The sequence below is a fragment of the Diabrotica virgifera genome, chromosome 1, assembly GCF_917563875.1.
Source record: "Diabrotica virgifera virgifera chromosome 1, PGI_DIABVI_V3a".
Taxonomy (NCBI): Eukaryota; Metazoa; Arthropoda; class Insecta; order Coleoptera; family Chrysomelidae; genus Diabrotica; species Diabrotica virgifera.
Window position 1 is genome coordinate 246,356,562 of NC_065443.1, and position 18,849 is coordinate 246,375,410.

General features: G+C 33.8%; 1 protein-coding gene across 1 annotated transcript in view; it reads left to right on the forward strand.

Annotated features, from left to right (window-relative positions):
• LOC114346629 (3'-5' RNA helicase YTHDC2-like) overlaps positions 1-18,849 on the forward strand; it is a 77,051-nt gene that overhangs the window by 52,757 nt on the left and 5,445 nt on the right. The window contains exons 7-8 of the mRNA XM_050641976.1: positions 6,429-6,635; positions 12,649-12,809. Of these exons, the coding sequence (XP_050497933.1) occupies positions 6,429-6,635; positions 12,649-12,809 (368 nt within the window). The remainder of the gene's footprint in view (positions 1-6,428; positions 6,636-12,648; positions 12,810-18,849) is intronic.

Consider the following 18,849-nt stretch of genomic DNA (forward strand, 5'->3'; position numbering starts at 1 on the left):
CGTGAATGGACTAAAGATGTCAAATACAGGACAACAATTCCATATTTCAGAAGATCGAGAAGCCTTCGCGATGGTGATCGCCATTTTAGTATGGCACGTGAAGAAGAAGATCACCATTTCTATAATAACCACATCGATGCCCAAATTCATCTACTCGTTTGCTTCATCTACTCGTTTGCATAGTTTATGTTCATATCACCAACAGCTAAACTTAGTTTTTTATTTGCACATGTTTTGTAATAAGTAAAGATTAATTCTACTTACTTATTTCCCTTTCTCTTTTAATCTTTGGGTTTATTTTAACTTAGACCACATCATTTGCAATAGGTTCTATGTCAGCAGCCTTACCTATATGTGTAATATCTATTTATGGCAATACGTTCTATGTGGTCGTAACTCTTTCCACATTAATGCCTTAAAGATAGGTATTATTATTTTCAATATATCCCAAAAAACAAGATAATAATACCATAAAATAATATAACAGTTTTGAAGAATTTTCCAAATATCATGTTTTTAGCCTCTCCTGAAAATTTTTAATTTTTGACATAGGACGTATTGCCGTATCACCGACGATATACTGTTCAACATTAAATCTAACCAAGTCTAATTTAACAGTCTTAGGAATGCTATTTCCTTCAAAAGTTAATATTACCATCTGGCGAGGAACAAGAATTGTTTCGTTATCAGAATCGATTATTTTCCTTTTCAACCTTTTTACTTCGATAACTTTTTTATCCGAAACAATATTTTCCAAAATATACTTTTCTTCCAAAAACGTATCACATTCTCTGATTATTCCCTTTTTTTGGACAAAAAATGATGGAATATACGCGACAAGTTTATTGCTCTTAATAAGCTCGTGATCGACTAGAGAATTTGCGCAAGTATAAGTTTTAAAGATTACCTTCACCTTATTTCTACCTACAGCTTTTATGTCTTGTACATCATGTTTGAAAAACTGATTCTTAAATAAATAGTGACCGACGCGGACTGCCGTTAAACGAGTCAACTGTTTATCTATCGACTCACAAAAAACATAGTAAGGGCCTGAATCATTTGGTTTATACCTATGATTTAAATTTATATATGTTTTTTCTTCCGTATCCATTGAGGATGTATTACTCTGGGGTGGTTCAGCACCACCCCCCGAGTCACTCATAATAGTAAATATTTAGATCCTACCTTATACTTGTAGACTGGCCTATTTCTATATTTAAATAAATTACCCACAAATTTATTAATAACACTAGTCAAGGACACCGGCACAGCTATCGATATCGATACACACCTGTTCACTGTCCAACGAATACTGTCTAACTAGTTGTTTCCTATTATTCAAGTAGGATTGGAACCAATTCAAAGAAATACCTCGAATTCCATAGAAATTTAGTTTTTTAATCAAAATGTCGTGATTTACACAATCAAAAGCTTTGGCATAGTCACAGAAAACAGTGGCAGTATAACGATTATTGTTTAGTGCTTGGTAAACCTCATGTAGTACAAAAAACATGGCATCAGTGGTACAATTATTAGTTAAAAAGCCGAACTGATTTTGTGATAAAATGTTGTTATAAACGATAAAGGACATAAGTCGAGTTTTAATGAGTCTCTCAATAATTTTGGAGAGTACCGGTGGTAATGCAATAGGTCTATAATTGCAGGAATTAGATTTTTCACCACCCTTATGAAGAGGAATAATAATGGCTGTTTTTTGTCACTCTGGAAATTTACCTTTTTCGAAGGAATCATTAATTAGTGAGACGAGGATTTCCAACACATTTTCTGTGAGATTGGAGAAAATTTTTATAGATATTCCATCAGTACTACAGGATGATTTGCTTTTGATACTAATGATTGTTTGGATCAGCTCAGAGTTATCGACTGGTCTTAAAAAGAATGAATTCGAGACCTGTCTTGAATTAGGGAGATAGGAAATGGGATCTTGTTGCGGCAAAATAGTTGATGTTATATTTTTACTCACATTAACGAAGTAATCGTTTAGACTTTCAGGATTTGGAAGGGAAAGTGATTGAGCTGTGTGAGCTTTATTTCGAAGATCGTTTATTATAGACCAAGTTTCTTTTGCAACACTTTTAGAGCTTCCCAGACGATTTTGATAATAGGCTTTTTTGGCTCATTTGATAAGTTTTAGATATGTTGTCCTGTACTTTGTGATATATTCAGTGACAGAAACATTGGTAGTAAATTTCTTGATGTATAGTAGTAAACGCATATTCTTGGCTGATATGCGGATACCTTTCGTAACCGAAGGTTTCCGATGTTTAGGCTTAATAGGAATTAAAGGAAATGACTTATTGAAGATGCGGAGAAGCTTATCTAGAAAAACACTGAAATTATAGTCCACGTCTATAGAAGGAAAGTGCCACTCAGAAGTTAAGCATAAATTTTGGAATGTACGAAAATTCTGGGCGGAAAAAATCCTACCTAAACGTCGGGTTTTTGAGGAGGGTTTGCTGAAGATGTTAAAGGATGTTACCAGAAAGTGGTTCCACGAAAATTTTCAGATTTATTAGGTTTGTTCTGGCATGTAATTGTGTATGGTTTGACACCAGATATTGTACTGCTTTGCTTTACCTTCGTTAAAGCGTACTACTAGTAGTTTCAAACTAGTAATTTGTGTGCTTGAACGCCATCAAGCGCATGCTTCTGATAATTTCAAACTGTTTGAAACTGATGCTAGAACAAACCAATTGTTTACATATGGGACTTTTTATTTCTTCTTTCTTTAATAGATGTCGCTATAGCGTCCGATACGCAGAATTATTTTTGTAATTGTGCTCAAATAGGCAGCTTGGCTATGGCGCATTATGTGTCCTAGATATGGCGTCTTTCTAATTTTGATTGTATTGACCAGATGATGACGTGTGCTCATTATTTCCAGTACTTTTTCATTCGCAGTTCTGCTGGTCCAGCTTATTCTCAGGATTCGGTGGTACATCCACATTTCGAATAAATTCAGTTTGTTGACGTCATACTGTTTTATTGTCCAGGTCTCACAGCTATATAGTAATATAGACCACACATAACACTTTGTGTTCTCAATCTTATTGTGACTGATACCTTGGGGTTAGAGAGCATTGTACGCATGTTCATGAAACCAGACCTTGCTATTTCAATGCGTTTTCTAATTTCTTTTGAGTGGTCTCGCTAACTATTTAACTCTCTGCCCAGGTATATGAAGCTTTGGGAACTCTGAAGAGTGATACCATTTATTTTTATGTTGGGTGAAATTTGTTCATGTTCATTTTGTTCTTGTGGAATACCATGATTTTGGTTTTGAAAAAGTTAATGTCCAAGCCCAGCCTGAGACTTTCTTCTGATAATATGTTCATCAATATTTTTAGTTGGTCTTCTGTTTCCGCTAATACTACGGTGTATTACATTGTTAATGATGATTCCATCGACTCTGGCACCTTCAGTGCGATCTTCAAGAGAAGCTCTGATGATATGTTCTGCATATACATTAAATTTAATAGAGGGGCCCTTGACGCACTCCTCGTTCTATGTTTATGTAATTGGTGCTTCCGTTGTCTATTCGAACGTATCCTGTGTGGTTCCAGAAAGTAAGGAAACATAAGCTGTTTTTAACAACCTATCAGTTGTCTTAGATTTACAGATGAATTAGGATGATAAATATAACGTCGCTCGAATTATCTCGAGTGTGCACAATTTGGTCAGTTTAGCACGCTCGAGTTAATTCGAGAAAAGAAAAGAACCTAGAGGTACTGACCACTATCAAATCTCGAAAGTTACAACACTTCAGAAACATTATGCGAAGTGAATACAGATATAAACTCCTACAAGCCACTCTGCAGAGAAAAATATTTGGAAAGAGAGGTCCACGAAGAAGAAGAACATCCTGGTTATAGAACCCCAGAATCTACTTCAACAAAACATCTGTGCAGCTTTTTCGCGGTGCTGCAGATAAAATAAAGATTGACATGATGATCGCCAACATTCGTCACGTATAGGAACATCAAGAAGAAGACATTTACTGATCTTAACAGAAATATTAACAGACAGAGAAGTTTGGGCCACCATTCAAAATAGAAAAACACTATATCTGGGGCATATACTCTGAAATGATAAGTACGAGGTATTAAAGCTGATTCTTCTTCTACGGCACTACAGCCCAAATTGAGCCTTGGCCTCTTTTATTTTTTGCCTCCACTGTTGCTTGTCTGTGGCTGCTCTTCTCCATACACGGACTCCTAAAAGGGCTTGTGCGTCGCTGTTTACTGTGTCTTCCTAGCGCTTTCTTGGCTTTTCAGCCGGTCTCTTTCCCTGCATTCTAGCATTCACTGCTCTTTTTGGTAGCCTATCCTCTCCCATTCTTATCACATGTCCAGCCCATTGCAATTTTTGTATTCTATTGAACAGTCTGACAGGGGTGCTTCCTTATAAAGTTGATAAAGTTCGTTGTTGTATCGACTTCTGAAGATTCCGTTTTCCCTCACAGGTCCTGGTATTCTCCTCAGTACTTTCCTTTCGAATGTGTCGAGTTTGTTTTTGGATGTTTCTTTCAGGACCCAGGCTTCACTGCCATAGCATGTTATTGGTCGAATTAAAGTTTTATAGATTCTCATCTTTGTATTTCGGTGGACACTTTTAGACCGAAATATATGGGAGAGGGCAAAATAAGCTCTGTTTACCTGCGTTATTCTCTTCTGTATTTCTCCATCTTCTGATCCTTCGGCATTTATTTCTACTCCCAGGTATGTAAACTTTCCAACCGTTTCAATGTCATCTTCATGTATAATGTTTTGTGGGACTATATTTCTTCTCGTCTGAGTCATTATTTTTGTTTTTTCTATGTTAATTTCCAGACTTAGCATTTTTGTTTGTGTTTTTAACTCTGTGTATGTTTCCTGTGCTCCTGTTGATGTTCTACCCATAATATTAATATCATCGGCATAAACGGCCAGTTTAACCGTTCGGTTGGTCAGTAGGTGTCCTCGTCCAGTTTGCATTTGCCTAACCGCATACTCCAGTGCCAGGTTAAACAATGTTGGGGCCAGCCCATCTCCCTGCTTTAGTCCCTGCGAAATTTTGAAAAAGTCTGTCCGGTGGTTTTGTATTCGTACACATGCCTGAGTATCATCCATTGTGGCTTTAATGAGTCTTATTAGCTTGTGTGGTATTGCCAATTCAGTCAATATATAGTATAGTTTGTTCCTTTTGACTGAGTCGTATTCCTGTTTGAAGTCTACAAACACGTTGTGAACATCAATATCGTTTTCCCATGATTTGCTCAAGATCTGTTTGACTATATTTGATCCAGTGTCGATCTTCCCCGTCGGAAGCCCGTCTGATACTGTCCAATAATATTTTCTGCTAGTGGTTGGAGCCGCTGGTTTATAATGTACGTGAGGACTTTATATGCTGTACATAGTAGAGAGATTCCATGGTAGTTTTTGCACTGGAGTTTGTCTCCTTTTTTATAGATCTACTATACTTTTCTTCCAGTCGTCAGTTATTTTCTCTTCTTGTCATATGACTTTGATGAGCGCGTCGATGTGACTTGCTAGGTGGTCGCCACCTACCTTATACAGTTCTGTGGTATTTCGTCAACTCCCGGAGCTTTATTGTTTTTCTGGGCCGTAATAGCTTCGAGAACTTCCTCTATAGTTGGAGCTTCTACTCCATTATCTACTTCATTCTCTTCTACGTAGTTCATACCCATTTCATCTTCCATGTCTACTTGTGTTCCAAGTAGGGTCTGAAAATAATGCTTCCAGGTTTCTGTGACTTTCTGTTGGTCACTGATTATTTGCCCACTTTCATCTTTACATAGACTTGTTTGAGGTTTATACCCACTTCTTATATTTTTTTTAGGTATTCGTATGCCCCTCTAATTTCGTTGTTTTTGAAATTTTCTTCCATTTTTTCTATTTGTCTATTTTCATAGGCTCTCTTTTTCTTTCTACATAATATCTTGTCTGCTTTCCGTCTTGCGACTTCAAATAATGTTCGTCTTTCCCGTGTTCTTCTTGTTATGTACATTTTGTGTGCTTCATTTCTTTCCTCTATTGCTTGTCTGCACTCGTCATCAAACCATTAAAGCTGATTACGAAGGGTAAAATCGAAGGAAAAAGTGGTCCTGGTAGACGACAAATATCCTGGCTGAAAAACATTCGCGACTGAATCGGGTGAAACAGACACGCTTTTTAAAAAAGCAGAAGATAAAGACGTATTTGCAATGGTTCTAGCCAACCTTCATTAGTGGAGTCGGCACTAGAAGAAGAAGAACAGTAATATTACATTTGAGTAGTACATTTGCAGTTTTCTTATAGTAATTTTACCTCGTTTAATGAGGGTTACAATTTCTAACCGTATTTAAATCGGGAGATTTACTAAAAAAAATTACAGTGTAGTTTTAAAAGTATATATGTTTTCTCTTTTAGAGCAACGGTTTTCCTACCCATCGGTTACAGTATTGTCCTAATATGGACAGGCCAAACATGTTTTTCAATATGTCAAGCTTGAAGAGAGAGGGAAAAGTTTTTCTACTCATAAAAGCGAAAGAGTGGTCGAGTATTCATATAGGATACACGACATCAAGATGGACGTTTGCACCGCAAACGGAGAAAAAGATTATTCAATTGAACTGTGTAAGTACATACTTGTTTTTGTTTGGACAGACGTTAGTTTTGCTATAGAGTGTTTCATTGGGAAACGGAAATACACTAAGCGGCAAAATTAACGGAACACCTTAAAAATGGGACATGTTAGATGTCTCGAATTTCCTAAACCTGTTTTCCGATTTGAGTGACTTTTTTTGGTATGTTATAGCCTTATTATTTAAGAAAATCGATGTAATAATATTATTGCCAGACAGGTAAATGTCATTTTATACCGGGTGTAACAATCATACTCTGTTTTTTCCTTAAAGTTCTTAAAGTTCGGAACAGCCTGTGGAATATTCTAGCATACATATATAAAATATTGAAATTAAAACTCAATTAGCCTTAGGCTTTCTTAACATTTTGTTTTTTGATTCATTCGCTTATGTTCGATAGTAAAAGAAATATGTACTTTTATATTACAAATGAGGTGCGCTATTTGGTATTGATCAATATCATTCCAAATCTAGAGACCTACTGTTTCTATTTCTTGTAAGGTTCTACAGGTTGTGAACATGACGAGGGTATACGAGTAGATTGCACTAAGTCAAAAATCACTGTTTTGAGAAAATCAAGTTTTAGTCAAATTTTTAAATATAAATCAAAATTACACAAAAGGTATTACTTTTAGTTTAATTCTATTGCTTGTATAGAAATAGTAATGGTATTTTAAAGAATGTGGTATATTACAACAACAGTTATTTTTTTTTGGTTAATTAGTAATTATTTTTTTTAATAAATAATGAACTGACTTGTTGCATTCTGCTTGTTCATAATGTTACTATTTTACACAAGTAGACACACAACTAATCTCGTTTTAATGTTAATTTTAGTTGTGTTAATTTTACCATTATAATGTTTTATTCTATAATCTTAGACAACTAGAATTTCGGCATTAAAAAAATCCTGTTGAAAAATAAAAATAAAAAAGAACAATAGAAATTTTCAGAAATTTAATTATTAGATACAAAAAAATACAAAAAGCAAATACTTAAATGATTAGTCTTCTTTATCTAGACCAGAGCATTTAGGATTTTTAAATACTGGTCGTAGTAACTTGTAACTTTTTGAATTGTGTTCAAGATGATGTCAGAAAAATAATCTGCAATAGAAAAATGGATGGAAATGCATACTTGCATTTTAAAAGTGCAAAGAATGCATCCAAAGGTGCATAAAAATATCCAAATAAGTGTATTGAGGGCCAGATTTTGTCACTTGATGGTTTTTTGGTCGCTGACGCCATCAGAACCGAACACCGGAGCACATGGTGCCCAGGTTCACTGCTAAGGCACATGATCTGGAGTTTCGTGGGTTCTCGGAAAATTAATGCAAACAGATTACTCGAGGGTTTTTGGGGCCGCTGAATAAGAATACAATATCAGAACCGACCCCCCAATGCACAAACACTCTCCAAACTCTATAAGGTAACATGCCTTAGCAGTGACGGGCACCAGGTGGTCCGGGTTCGTTTCTGATGGCGTATTCGTACTAAGTGACCCCAAAAATCGCCTAGTAATCTATTTGCATGCATTAAGTGCCGAAATGCCTCGAAACTTCGCAGATGGCGTGACCCTAGACACCAGGTGTCCGTTCTGAAGGTGTATTCGTCTTCAGCACATCCAAAGACTCCCTGAGTCATATGTTTGCATCAATTTAATGCCGAAAACCCTCTAAACTCCAGAAGATGATGTGCCTTAGCAGTGACACTGTGCCCTAGGTACCCCGAGGGTCGGTGCTGATGGCGAATTCGTATTCAGCGACCCCAAAAGCCTCCGAGTGACAAAATCTGGTCCTTAATTAGCTTGACATGTCTATGCACTTTTGGATACATTTTATGCAGTTTAAAATGCAATTATACATTTTCACCCATTTTTCTATTGTAGACTTTTTCCCGACATCATCCTGAACACAATGCAAAAAGTTGCAAGTCTCTAGATGCTGTATTTAAAATCTATTTACTCTGGTGATATTAGTACTAAATGATCTAATATGAATCATAGACATCAGGTTCCGGCAGAACATTGATAATTTTTTCATCAAACGGCAAATCTTCGTACCACCTGTGAAATACTTCTGGCTTCTGGTATTACTTTCTTCTCGCATAACTGCATTAACTCATTCTTTTTGGCACAACTACATAATTTTAATCGGCGTAGAGTACAATTTTGGAAAATTTTCAATATTCAAAAATAGTTGATTAGCACGGCTTGAACTATGAGTTGTCACATTTTTGGCCCTTTAATTAGGTAAAAGATTTCTCTTTTTCGTACAGTCAAAGTTAATGCAGTGTTGTATGTTCGGTTTTCGCAAAAATAGTACAAGCAGACTGCATTAAGAGTACCTACTTAATCTTAATGCATTCTGCTAGTAAATGAAACAGTCAAACTGACTGTACTTTTAGTATTAAATTTTTATCTGTTATTATAATAAGTACGACTTAATGTGTTTTTGCAGTATATAGAGCATACCTATTTATATTCGACTGCATTAATAGTTGAATAACTAAAAAAAATGACTTAGTGCGTTCTGCTGGTATACCCTCGATGAGGTCTTGCATTATCGTGCATTAGCAAAAAATTGTTACCAATATAAGGAGCCAATAGCATGGTAGTAGCTAAGTCCTTCGCTATGTAAGATCACTGCTTAAACACACTCATCACGGGTCAAATTCCTTGTAGCGCGTTCCACTTCCACCAAACAACAAAAAAAAAAGTACGGACTTAATTGAAACTTTAAATAGTAAATCTACTAATTTTCACAACAAACGAGACACTTCGTTAATTTTTCATGGCTTACTTTAGGCTTGTTTATTAAACTAAGCAGAAAATGAGGATTTATTGATGGAAAACATGCCTAGTTGTTAACGTACCTAACTTTTTTATTATTCAACATAGGCAAATGAGTCGAAAAAGAAAATTTTAATAAATCCTAAGGCTACAATTGAGTTTTAATTTCAATATTTTATATATGCTAGAATATTCCACAGGGTGTTCCGAACTTTAAGGAAAAAACACAGTATGATTGTTACATCCGGTATAAAATAGCATTTATCTGTCTAGCAACAATATCATTACATCCATTTTTTTTTAATAATAAGACTATAACATACCAAAATAATCACTCAAATCGGACAATAGGTTTAGGAAATTGTCGGAAAAGATGTTCCGTTAATTTTGCCGCTTAGTGTACTTGAATGGTCAATGGTGAATACTTTTATAACCGAGTTACACGGTGTTTTATCGATTTCTTTCTGGATCCATAAGTTTGGAACCACCTTGTATATTTTTTTGAAATTTGGTACACTTAGAACCCAAACCACCCATCTACTAATCACACAAAAAATCCAGGTCCGGAGTAATAAAAAGTTTATAGTTATCGTGACCTTGAAACAACACCCTGTACATCGAAATTTTCCAAATCCGTTTGCATATTTGAAAGGAGCACAAAAAACTAAGTTTAATAGTTGGCTTCAATTTTTTGGCCAGACAATTTACTGACTTAATTTTGAAATTATATTGGAATTTTTAAGAACCCTGAGATTGAAAAACAGGTATAATTAACTTTTATATGCCATTAGAGTGAAAACTTAGTCTTTTTGCTAGCAGTTGCCGCTAGGGCATCTATGCCATTTCGTTCGTTGCAGTCCGGGACTGCACGCTGGGGTTTGTTTTGGTTGGATCAGAGAGAGCAGCATATGTGCCTCCTGATGAGAGACTAATAAGTTTCGAAACCGGTAGAGGTGCTTGCTGCACTCTCTGATCGGACTAGAATATGGTTCGGCTGTATTTTCGGTTTGCAACGAAATTGAAAATGGTTATTCATTTTTGACTTACATTTACTCTGATTGGAGTACGAAGGGAACCATTCTCGTTGGAACTTTACCGCGTTGAGCAGATGGGACGTGAATTGTAAATTGTAGAATTCCCTCATCTTCCTTAGTCTCAGCATCCGTATGGCTTGCAAATTGTAGAAGCCTCGGAGGTGTAACCAGAGAAGGTTCCCATTGTTTTCATTCGGGTGGGATGTAGAATAGCATTATGTTGTTTTATATGCCATTAGAGTGAAAACTTAGTCTTTTTTTAACTTTTAATAATAAATTAATAAAGTTAATGAATAAATAGATACACATTTTAAAAATAATCAATACTTATTTACTACATCGGAGCGATCCACCTATGCTTCTTTTCATAAGAATTTTTCAGTGCGTCACAAATGATGGAAAAAAAGGTAAGTCCGTGATAATATACATTTTAGTGACATGACATTTTAGTTAAATCTGACAGTTGTCACATTTTATTTAGAATTTGGCCTAAAAACAAATCAATTGTGTTTATTGCATTTATAAAATGGTATTTTCTTTGATTTGTATAGTCTTATAAATTGTACAGATTATATTCGTAGATATATTATATAATTCGGAAATAATTTTTTTTCGATTATAGCGCCATCTATTGACAACTAGAATAAATGTTATAAATGTCACCGACGAAATGTAATCACCGACGTGCGTTTTTTCTGTCACATGCAATTTAATGCGTTAGAAAGAAATCGAAAAAGTGTGACGCACTGAAAGATCCTCATGAGAAAAAGCATATTCGCGGTGTGCAAGTACTTCTAGGGGATACGAGAAACGATCGTGTGCGAATAGCGGAGAAATCTTGCAACTTTCTTAAATAATTCATTGTCAATTGAAATTGTCAAATTGACGTATATTTCATATCTACTGTCAATGAAGAAGAAAAATTATATTTTGCTCCACAATATTGATATGATATGCAATTATTATATAAAAGTAAATTTAATTAATTGTAAAAACTAAAATAAAAATGTATACCATTTTTATTCAGTTGCAATGCGAAGGCAAAACAATCTTATTTTTCACTTAGAACAGGGAGCGCAGTCCAGCACTCTGAATCGACGATTTTCGACTCTTATTGGAGTCATCATCGGAGAAGCGTAGGCCTGCTGCTCTCTGCTCGAAGTGACCAAACCTTGAAAGCTTATGCCCACATTGCAACTGACGTGTATGGATTAGGTGACTAGCGTCATCTGGCAATTGAAATGAAAGGTAAAGTTTTCAATCCTAATAGCAACATTAATGATATTGAAAAATATTAAAAATATTACTAAAAGATTTTAAATTGAAAACTTATTGGTTCATTTCCCTGGTAACACCTCCAAGGCTTCTAAAATTTGCAAGCCAGATGGATGCTGCAGTGAAGACAAAGGGAGGGAATTCAAAAAGTTGCAATTCAGAACCCCCGTCTGCAGCTAGGTAAAGTTCGAACGGAAAATGGAGCTATATAAGTGGACGATAATTAAAAGTGCGAAAAATGTTGCCGAGCTATGAAACCAGGTATCGCTTTTCCGAACTTGCACGGTCCCAGTCCCAATACTAGTTTCGCGGTGATGTTGCAATACTGACTCTTATGAAGAACAGTGTTGCCTGTTCTACGCCTGTATACAGGCTTTCCTACATTTAGCTTATCAGTCGAACATTTTAAACACCCGTTTAATTTAAGTTTAAAATAAATTCAATAGTAAATTCTTCTTCTTTCTACTATGATCGATCATGCTAATAGGCTATGCTTCTCCTCCTGCAAAGTCACTGCGAAACGCGCTATAATAATGTAAGTCCGGATTAACAAAAAAATATAAAGTAATTGTGAACTTGAATCGATTCGATTTTTTGCGCAGAAAATTTAATAACTTTAATTTTGAAATTAAACATATTGATATTAAAAAAAAGCTGATATTAAGAAGTAGGTATTATTAACTTTTAATGATAAATTATTAAAGTGAATGAATAAATACTCATGTTAAAAATATTTTATACTTATTTACTACAATGAAACTTACTTGAGCAACCTCTTGACCACGTATTTACCATATATAATTAAGCATCAGTTTTTTCTAAAATTAAATTAACGCTTACCAAACAATTTACATTGCTTCATATGTTCAAATATAATGTTTGGCTTACATTGTCTTTGATCTTTAGAATGAACCCGAGAAAGATATATGGTTATTCTTCACATCAAAAGATTCTAACGCATTCCAAGGTGTCGCCAGATACATTAGCTTCAGAAATGAGCAAGTAGGAAGACCCAAAGCTGACATTTTATGGATACATAAGAGTCAAATTCCGTTTTCGAATGTCAGGTAAATATTATATATCACATACATCATGTATATACACTCACCGGCACAAAATTCCGCCACCCAAAATGTTTGATTAAGTTTGATAATTTATAACTTTATTATTTGTACTCCAATTTTCAAGATTCTTGCACCAGTTTGTAGGTACATGTATTGATATCGTTTGGCATTATTTCGGTAACACAAAAATTTTGCTTGCATTGCATTATACGGGGGTGAATGGAAGTGTTGTATTTCCTCCTAACTTTAAAACATTCTGTGGAAAAATAGAAGGGCTGGTTTTGTTTCATAGTCCAAGTCCTGTCATATTATCCTGGAGGCATCACTAAAATTTTGTTTTTTGAATAATCCGAATATCTCTTTTCTTGTAAGAGCTGTACCATTTTAAAACACTGATTGACTCATAAAATAGAGGTTGGATTGATAAGATTAGAATGGCTCGCATGCAGTCCAGATCTCAATCCTATTGAGTATTTATGGGATGAATTAAAAAAAGCAATTCGCCGTCATCCTAGGCCTCCAGAAAATTTGGTACAGTTATGGCCCTGGTAGAGGAATATCTATTCCCGAGGCAAGGATAACACATCTTTATTCGATGCCAAACAGATTGCGAGCCGTCGTTGCTGTAAGAGGTGGACATACCCGCTATTGAATTGTTTGGTTTTGTTGTTAATTTTGTTTTGTTTTGTTAATTTTAGTGAGTTTAATATTTTTAATTAAGGCCATCGGTACCTAATTCGCAAATATTTTACGGGTGTAGTAAAATTCACACTGGTATGGATATGTAAACATTACTAGAATGTCATTCTACTTGAAAATGTCATCATTAATTTAAAGAGATGGCTTTTGAATGTTCTTGGATAACTGTTATTTTTATAATTGCAAATTATTAATTCAGTTAATACATGTGATAATTTTTTCACTAACTATGTATTCAGTGATAACTAAAAACTAATACTCAATCGAGAAAAGAGGAAAAGTGTTAAAGTGATTTTTTAATAATATATTGTTACTATGGAACGCTTACAATTTTAAACATCTTTAACAACAAGATACTTGGATCACAGAATATATTATCCTGATGTATTCTATGCTTGGATCTTCCACAAATAATACACAATAAATAACTTTTTATTAAGTTCACGTCTTAAATCAGTTATTTATCAAATACACTATATATCAATATTATTTAATCAACAACTCAAAATATTCCCGATGCCATATCAAATATTTAAAATTGTCACTGTCTGACTGACAGTATGCTGACAATATTTTATTCGACTGAGTGCGTTGTATGACAAAGATAGATTTGGAAATATTACCACGGACATTGTGTTCATTTTTTTCGAATCCTGAAAAAACCAATAAATATTTTTGAAAAATTTAAACGCAGAATGAAAGACAATATTATTACCTAGGGCCGAAAGTCCCTTAGAATAAATAAAAAGTTTATTTTGAATGAGATATTTTAAATTAAATATCACACTAAATTTTCTCTTAGTTTTTCACCCCTGTAACTTATTAAAATAAACATTATAGAAGTTCTCAGGGACTTTCGGCCCTCGCTAATAACGTAATCTTTAAATCTGCGTTTAAATTTTTCAGAAATACTTATTAGTTTTCTCAGGATTCGAAAAAAATGAATCCCCATTTGAATAGCATTGCAGCCGAAAATACGTACCCATCCTCTTAAGAAAACCTTCAAAGCAGTGTTTTTATTTACAGCTCTTACAAGAAAAGAGATATTTGGATAATTCAAAAAACAAAACCTTAGTGATACTTCCAGGATAATACAAACGGAGTATGAAACAAAATCAACCCTCAAAATTTTTCCACAGAATTTTTAAAGTCAAGAGAAATTACAACGCTTCCATTCACCCCCGTATAATGCCATCTAAGCAAAAAATTTTTGTTATCGGAATAATAAAAAACGACATCAATACATGTACCTACAAACTGATGCAAAAGTCTTGAAAATGGGAGTACAAATAATAAAGTTATAGATTGTCAAACTTAATCAAAAATTTTGGGTGGCGGAATTTTGTGCCGGTGAGTGTATATATACAGGGTGAAAACCACTTATGTAGTAGGCTAGTTCATAACCTTTATTTTTAATAGAATACCCTGTATATTTTTATATTTTTAAAAGCTCCTTAACAACCTAATCTCACCGAACTATATCATGTAGGATCTATTATGAATCTCTCTCTCTCTCTCTCTCTCTCTCTCTCTCTCTCTCTCTTTGCATATAGGTATGCAAAGTCCGCAGAAAGTGTGCTATTTGGTTTATAAACAAATTAGCGCTCCGAAATCTTTGTTTCAATTGTTGCTCTGTAACTCAGAAGATTTTAACGTTAAACCAAAAACACTCACATAAAAATTCACTGTAATTTAATTCTGCACATAGATATTTTTTTTTCGATTTCCTTCGGCGGATATTTTCCTCGGAAAATTCGGGTTTTCCAAACAAAATCTTTAATTTTCAACTAAAATTTTAGGGAAGTAATCATTTATCAATAATTAAATAACTTGGTGACATAAATCTTTTTTGTTATGAGTCTTTTGAATATATGAAAATTTGTATGTGCAAAGAGAACCGGAATAAACCGGAATGGTTCAAAGATTGAAATCCTGTTGTTTATAACTTGGTCGCAAATGCCGGTCAAATTTGATTGGTTATACCTGGAACCAGTTAATTCGATTTTTTTTTCTTGAAGAAGAAGCCATACCCTTTTCAACAGCGTTAACTTAATTTAATTTAAGCTGATATTTTCTGAGGGGCTCCATTTGTTTATAAGCCAAAAAATTGTTTCTTTAGAACATTCCTGAAACCGCTCAAATAGTCCAATTTCAACTCTGTAAAGTACGTTGAGTAGGTATAGAGCTTTTTTATACGAAAATCATAGTTATTCTGGTGTATCATAATCTTTCTGGTTATTATTTCGACCGAAATTGTTTAATTAACATTTTAATTATTGCTAAACTATTGGTTAGATTGTCGCCGGCCTCCTGATATATAATCTACTAGGTATAAAAAATCTTTCATGTCACCAATTTATTTAATTATTGATAAATAATTACTTTTCTAAAATTTTAATTGAAAATTGCAGATTTTTTTGGGAAAACTCAGATTTTCCGAGTAAAATTTTTGTTGAAGGAAATCAGAAAAAAAAATAACTCTGTGCAGAACTAAATTGCGGTGAATTTTTATGAGTGTTTTTGTTTCAAAGGAAAAATCTTAGGAGTTACAGAGCACTGATTGAAAAAAAAAGAGGATTTAGGAGTGCTAATTTGTTTATAATAAAATAACACACTTTCTGTGGACTTGTCATACCCCATATTACTAATATATGCAATCTTAAGATTCGATTTTAGCAATAAAATAGCTGGTAAATAACTTTTCCCAAAATGACATTTTTTCGATAATTGCCCAGACTATCAACAAACGTTGCGGTGGTTGCATAGCAAATAAATCCAATAAACAGGAGGACCAACGCAAATTCTGAGCAGTGTCAAAATGATAACGTTAATATCCCCAGTTGGAACTAATATCGAAATGAATAAGAATCGCTATAAATTGCATCTGTCATGGCGGAGTCGAAATTAAATTGCGACATCGAAATGAATTAGAATCAGGCCCCAGGCTCGGATAAATGATTTACTATTTTAAATGTTCCATTTTTGACTAAAGTTGAAAGGAAATAGATCATAACAGCATTTTTGTTCTGTCTCCCGCAGTTTTCAGTAAATATATGCAGAACACTAACAGAATTTCTAATATACTTTTGTATGAAATGCCACAAAAACGATACAGTTTCTTCCTCAGCCTCATCGATCCTAAGGACTATGCTATTAACATTTTTGGTGGAATAAACGTCCATCTTGTTCTACATTAAGTTTCTTACACAATGCGTGTACGGGTTTTGCTCCAAACTGTGCGGAGGTATTTTTGAAGGCAAGAAATGTCATAAACTCAATTTCGACAAATGGTCTTTGAGTGGTTTTTGCATCAAACCCTTCAATTTCGAATCTCTAAATCCATTTGTTTTAAAACTGAACTGCGGGATTGCAAGAAAATACAAATTGCAATATGAGAAACATAATTTTGTGTTTAATAGTATTAGGCGAGCGGGAGGTACCCCCAAAATGACCAGGTACTGACCACGGAGAGGTGAATGGCCAATTTTAGACATACTGTATGTTTTTGACGGTGCTGAAAATGAAAATCAGATTTATTTTGAATTTGATGTGGGGGAACATTGTCAAAATCGCAATTTTACCCTAAAAATATAAAAATCACGTTTTTTTGCGTTTACCTCGCTACAACTCTGTTCCATTGCAATATTTGTTTCGAAAATGTTTACAGTGTATAGCCCTAACACTTCTGAAGACAACGGTACCTGTTTCAAGCTTTAATTCTTATTCTGATAAAGGTTATGAATTTTTCAAAGGAAAAGGTGCGGCTTTGTGCATTGCAAATTTTAATCGCAAAAGTTGAGCGACGAAATTTAAAACTTAGCCTTTTAATCACGTTTATGTTAAAATAAAGAGTACAAAGAAGTTTTATGGAGAATTTTAGATCAAAATGTTTTATAGAAAAAAAAAAATAGTGCAACTTTTATTATCGGCATTAGAAATCCCCAATGTAACGGTTATTTTTCGAGATACTGACCATGGGCGGTAAATGGCTAATTTTGGTCTTATTTTGTTTTCGATGGTGCTGACTATGAAAAAGAGGTTTATTTTGAATTTTATGTGAGGGAACATTGTCAATATCGCAATATTAACCTAAAAATGAAAAAAATAATTAAGTCACGAATTTTTACGTTTAACTCGCTACAACTCTGTTCTATTGTAATATTTTTTTTCTGAAATTTCTACAGCATATATTTCTCACCTTTGTGAAGACTATGAAAGCAACTGTAGTTTTTAGTATTTTCTTCATAAAAGTTATGAATTTTTAAAAATCAAAGGTGAAGATTCGTGAATTACAAAGTTAAATCGCAAAAATTAAGTGACAAAATTTAAAATTTATCTATTTGATTACGTTTATGTTAAACCATATAGTTCAAAGAAGTTTTGTGGGGAGTTTTAGATCTAGAGATGTTATAGAAAAAATATAGTGCAACTTTTAATTTTAAGAAAAACGTGGTTTAATTTTCTTTTATTTTTAGGGCAAAATTGCGATTTTGACAATGTTCTCCCACCTAAAATTCAAAATAAACTTGATTTTCGTTTTCAGCACCATCAAAAACATAAAGTAAGATCAAAATTAGCCATACACCACCCATGATCAGTATCTCGAAAAATTAGCGTTATTTTGGGGATTTTTAACGTCGATGTTAAAAGTTGCACCATTTGTTTTCTATAAAACATTTTGATCCAAAACTTTCCATAAAACTTCTTTGTACTCATGTTTTAAAAATAATTTAATTTAAGATCTATATTTCAAATTTTGTCAGTCAAATTCTGCGATTAAACTTTGCAATTTTCTCGAATCTGCACCTTGTACTTTAAAAGATTTATAACTTTTACTAGAATAAGACTAAAAGCTTAAAGCAGAAACCATTGTCTTTAAAAAAGTGAGCGATATATAGTGTACAAACTTTAGAAAAAAATATTAAAACGGACCAGAGTTGTAGCGAGCTAAACGCAAAAAACGTGATTTCATTTTTTTTTTATTTTTAGGGTACAATTGCAATTTTGACAATATTCCCTCACCTAAAATTTAAAATAAATTTTATTTTCGTTTTCATCAGGGTCAAAAACATAATCTGAGGCCAAAATTAGCCATTCACCACCCATTGTCAGTATCTCGAAAAATAAGTGCTACATATATTGGGGATTTCTAATGTCGACATTAAAAGTTGAACTATTTTTTTTTTCATAAAACATTTTGATCTAAAACTTACCAGAAAACTTCTTTGCACTCTCTATTTTAACATAAACGTGACTAAGAAGCTAAATTATAACTTCGTCACACAACTTTTGCGAAAAACTTTTCAATGCACAAATCCGCAACTTTTCCTTTGAAAAATTCATA